The following is a 5,012-nucleotide window of genomic DNA, read 5'->3' as shown; positions in this document are numbered from 1 at the left end:
GTGTATAAAGGAATATATACGAAAGATACATCTATAAAGACACTTTTATTAGACACATACATAAAAAATACACTTTTATTAAACACATCTATAAAGATACTTTCACTAAACAAAGTTGGTAGAATCCTTGTTGGTTAGGTAAAAAAATTGTTAAAATATTCGAAACAAACACAATTCTTTCTCTATATGCGCTCACTTGTGTATGCATCAAGGTCAAGGCCACAAAATTAAAACGAAAACTTAGCTTGTAATAAATCCTTAAAAATAGGAAGGCCGCTTATACAAGTATCTGAATGTTTCCACTATGTACAATTCATCATCTAAGAAAACTTGCACAAAACTGACTAATATAAACACAAATTGAAGCCTAATTAGGGATGCATTTAGGTTGCAGTCTTTAACGACAATTGCAGCCACATTGCCACAAAATTGCAATTACAATGTCTTGCACAATTGCATTGCAGTCACATCAGTTGTAATTTTCGCATTTTTCTGCAATCAGAATAATTCGAAGTGAACCAAAACCTCAACCACAGCTTTAGAGGGCTATACTCATACAGATTCATACGACGCATAAGATAGAGAGATCCAATTATGGCATCGACGCACAAGAAGTCAACAAGCATGCAAAAAGGCCTCATATTTGGTAATCTATATCTGTGACATTCCATGATACAGCATGCTTAACTAGCTGCCCTTGTTCATTGTACTGATCAAAGTTCTCACAAGGGGCAGGGAAGATAGTCCCTATTACTTGACCACGAACAAAGGCACACTGGAAGATATGTTTCTTCTTCTTCACCCTCTTCGAAATTAATCCGACAAACATGTCCTTAAAAGTCACATTTGTAACAGGAATGTCCTGGCTGCCTTGAATCCGTACCGGCACTCGTACTGCCTGGCCCCGGACGCCCGTGAAGCTTATGTCCTCCAGAAGAGGAAGCGCTTTCGGGTCGTATCCGGCGTCAGGGTGTTGGTTGTAGTCTGTTTTGACGACAATTCCAACTCTGCAATTCTCAAAGGTCAGATTCTTGTAAGATATTTGGCGCACGAAGCCGCCTCTTCCCGGCGCTGTCTTGATCCGAATAGCACGCCTGGATTTCCATACAAGGATGTTCTCCACCGTCACGTTCGATACACCGCCGGACATTTCGCTGCCGATTGAGATGCCGGCACTGTCGCATTTTGTACAAACCACAGTTAAGTTAGTTGATGCTGAAGAAAGATGGATGAGTTAGGGAGTTACCTAACATTAGATCGAACAACAAGGTTTCGGATTACTATATTCTTTGAAGGCTTTCCATAAGCAATTCCATACTGATCCCACCCACTTTTTATGGCAATTGCATCATCTCCCACGCTTATGTAACAGTTCTCTATCAACATATCTTCACATGAATCTGTTCTATCATACAAACCAATGTTTATTGTGAATAATAATTTTCAATATAAAAGGACAGATAGTATAATATCAATCTAAAATATAGGAATCCACAGCCCTCATGGCACATTTCCGGAAATATAATACCAATTCCTACCTGCGTACCTAGTTTCAAATTCCCCGTCTTGCTTAACAAATCCTTTCGAAAAGAGTAGTCATATTGGCTTTCTAGTAACTATAACCAATTTTTTTAAAAATTACTTTATTTATATTAAATTCTAGACTCTAAATTATAAATCATTAACGCTGCACTTTAAATTACAAATTATGAACTCTAAAATTAGCTAATATTGACTAGCTAAAAGTTAATTCTATGTATTCATAGAAGAAGATACTTTCCAGGATCAATGCCATCAGTATTTGGTGCACGATACACAGGAGCCAAAATTGTAAGGTTTTTTATTGTAACATTCTTGCAATCGTATGGATGAAGTGTCCAAAAAGGAGAGTCACGCAAAGTAATGTTAGTTATAAGAATGTCACTAGACCATAAGATCTGAACCAGTGGACCCCTTGTGTGGTTCAGAACCTTCTGCAGATATTTTGTCCACCATGTTTGTCCCTGTCCATTTATGGTACCATTATGCCCTGTAAAAATCATATAAATTTTTGATAAATTAATTAAATATATTTAATACTATGCTATTATGTATTCTTCTTAGCCTGATCATGGCTGTTCCTAACTAATTTGGAACAAATTGGTAATGTTGAGTTTAATTACCCTTTTTATTTTTTTGTCATGGTTGAGTTTAATTACCCGAGAACCGTGTTTGATTATCCTATTGCTGATAAACAGATCCAAAGGACTTCCGGTCTATCAAAGAATTTTCGCTAACAATCTTACTTTGGAATTTGTTTTAGTGAAAAATTTGGAATTCCTTTAGTAAAGAGTAAAACTGGATGAAGAATAGGAACGGAATTCATGTGAAATAGTGTGGGAACAATTATTTTCACTAAATTTTAAAAAGTTCTTTAATAGTATATAACAATAATATTTATTTATTCTCAATATGTTATTAAACTTGTCACATTACATTAGATTATTATAAAAATTATTTTATCGTCATGTTATATATATATTTTTTTTACTGTCAAAATTTTTTAAATCTGTCATTGCCCTTTTTAATTAAATTTATAAAGAATATGTGCATTACACCTCCTAAAGGTAATCACATATTCACATTATATCATAATATTACCAAAATTTTATAGATAGTAATCTGAATTAACAGTTAATTATCTTATTAAGTAATGGGTCAAGCATGTCAAAATTTTTATGCAGAGGAGAATGGAATGGAGAAAGATTCTGACCTGTTATGACAACATCAGTAAGATTTTGGCCATGGATCAAGCTGGTGTAACGAGGGCCAGGATGCTCCCTTCCATATCCATATGAAGGCAATGCAGGCACCAGTGGCCAGTACTTTTCATCCTATAATAATGGTAAGCTAAATTTCTTGATCATGGGAAGGTTGAAGAGTGAAAGCTTACTTAAATGATTTGTCAATTACAAAGGTAGAATTATGAGATATTAGAGATCAATAACAATATGTATCATAATGCATAATCAAATAAATGACCAACTTGAATCATAGTAAAATGTTTTGAGTTTAAAAAATAGGAGGCGGGGTTATTTGAAATATATGAAATTGGATTTCAATTAAAAAAAAATCAAGGAGGAAACAAAGAGCTTAAGAATTGGATTGGGGTTATATTAATAAAATGAAAAGTAATGACAAAAGTGTATTATTTATCTTATATCATACGGTAAAAATAGACGTGATGACAGCATATATTTAGTAATAATAAAAATGTAAATTGAACGATATGAGATATAAATTATAAAGTGACCCAATTTTTTTCCCTAAAAAAGTAGTTATTTCCCAAAATAAAAATAAAATTGACTAATTTTTATATGAACCATGTTATATGAATATAAAAAATAATCAATAATTAAGTACCATATTAGTTAGTAATATTGTGTTTATAAAATATTTTTAGTAAAATAAATACAAGTCACTTTACCATGTGTAATTAACCTCCACTTCATTGCTTTAACTCTTAATTTCTATCCTTAAAATCATGTTTGGTATACACAAACACCTAAATTTCTAGTGTAACAAATCAATACAAATTCACAAGCGAAACAACAAAGAAACTAAAATAAAGATTACTATATAGTCAATATTAGTTTAAAATCCAAACAACAAAGTTGTCCCATAAGATATATATAGTCCACTACACGAATCATGTCAAGAATTCAAACTAAAACAAGCACAAGAAGGAATTAGATCTGTTAGATTGTTCAATTAAATATATATGTTCAGTGAAATAAATTAAATCATTTAATGATTCATATATCATCTTATTTGATGGAAGTAACCAGCAAGAAATTAATAAGAAGGAAAAAGGAACCTGAACTCCAAGAATGACAGCATCTTGATGAAGAAAAAGAGTGATATGACTGGTGAGATTAAAAGGTGCAGTGAGCCACCTACCAGGCGGCACATTCAGCTGCCCACCACCCTTCTCACCCAACTTAGAAATCTCTGAAACCGCCCTCTCAAACGCCTTAGTGTTCATCGTAACGCCATCGCCAACGCCACCGAAATCCACTAAGCTGAAGCCCGCGGGCCTCAGCTTAGGATACAACAATGAACTTTCACTCTTCTTAAGAGACTCACCGCCACCGTGCAACACCACCAACCCACTAACGGCATCCCTCTGCCACAGGAAGGCGGAGGTGAACGCCGCCAGCCATAGGAGTGTAAAGAGGGTCTTGTGTGAGGATATGATTGCTTGGAACCAACGCTTCAAATCCAAGACGGCTTGGGTTTCGAACCAATCATGTTTTGTTGTTGATGTTGTTGTTGTGTTTTCTTCCACCATCGTTCAAAACACAAGCGCAACGAAAAATAGAAGCAAATTAAATAACCAACGTATAAGAATTAATAACAACTACTACCCTTTTAGCAAAAGAAGTGGTACGGATGTATGTGGGGTGGTTTAAGAACGTGGAGTTATCAGTTCTTACGTGGGGGCTTTTGGATTTTGGAGGGAACTGATGATAAGTTTTGTTTTTTTTGTTCCTGTTTTTGTTCTTTTTTTTTTTTTTTTAATTTTTCTTTCAATGCGGATGGAGAAAGGTAGTGGTCAAAGTTGGGTGATGATAATAGAGTTGGAGTGTATTCTAAGGGAGGAACAGCGTACACTTTGATGGGAACTGAATCTGAAAGGGGTTTAATTTCCTAAGGACAATGATGGAGCAACTAATAGGTTTGGGGTTTGGAAAATTTGTTGAAGGCCAGGCTTAGATATTAGTTTGCTTAATTTGGTGATAATCATGTTCATCATCCAAATATTGTACCATGTTTGATGTTGGTAGGTGAACTATATTATATATACCAATAGTTAACTTTGTAGTTAACCTAAATAAAAAAATTAAATTAAGTTTTTTCTTATTGATGAAGAGAATTAAATGAAATTATCAGCATACATATTATTTAAAAAAATTAATCATCAAAACTTTCTTATAGGTTTTTGGCTTGTTTAAGTTTTACTCTAGTTTTGA

The 5,012-nt window shown here is 33.9% G+C and overlaps 1 protein-coding gene across 1 annotated transcript; it reads right to left on the bottom strand.

The window, feature by feature from the left end:
• Window positions 228–4,677, bottom strand: LOC107630443 (probable polygalacturonase). Its single transcript, XM_016333566.2, has 5 exons — window positions 3,857–4,677; window positions 2,753–2,873; window positions 1,781–2,029; window positions 1,247–1,400; window positions 228–1,175 (listed from the first exon to the last, which is right to left on the bottom strand). The coding sequence occupies exons 1-5, from the start codon at window positions 4,328–4,330 to the stop codon at window positions 638–640; spliced, it is 1,536 nt and encodes a 511-aa protein (XP_016189052.1). The 5' UTR covers window positions 4,331–4,677; the 3' UTR covers window positions 228–637.

This window comes from Arachis ipaensis, chromosome B03 (assembly GCF_000816755.2).
Source record: "Arachis ipaensis cultivar K30076 chromosome B03, Araip1.1, whole genome shotgun sequence".
NCBI classification, from domain to species: Eukaryota; Viridiplantae; Streptophyta; class Magnoliopsida; order Fabales; family Fabaceae; genus Arachis; species Arachis ipaensis.
Note: the sequence above shows the minus strand (reverse complement) of the source record. Positions and strands in the feature narration are given on the sequence as shown.

Excerpts from the sequence above, each read along its gene's own strand:
- LOC107630443 (XM_016333566.2), bottom strand. The coding sequence starts at position 4,330 with ATGGTGGAAGAAAACACAACAACAACATCAACAACAAAACATGATTGG. Across the intron at positions 2,874-3,856 it reads CTGTCATTCTTGGAGTTCAG|GATGAAAAGTACTGGCCACT; the intron begins GTTCCTTTTTCC and ends CCATTATTATAG. Across the intron at positions 2,030-2,752 it reads TACTGATGTTGTCATAACAG|GGCATAATGGTACCATAAAT; the intron begins GTCAGAATCTTT and ends TGATTTTTACAG.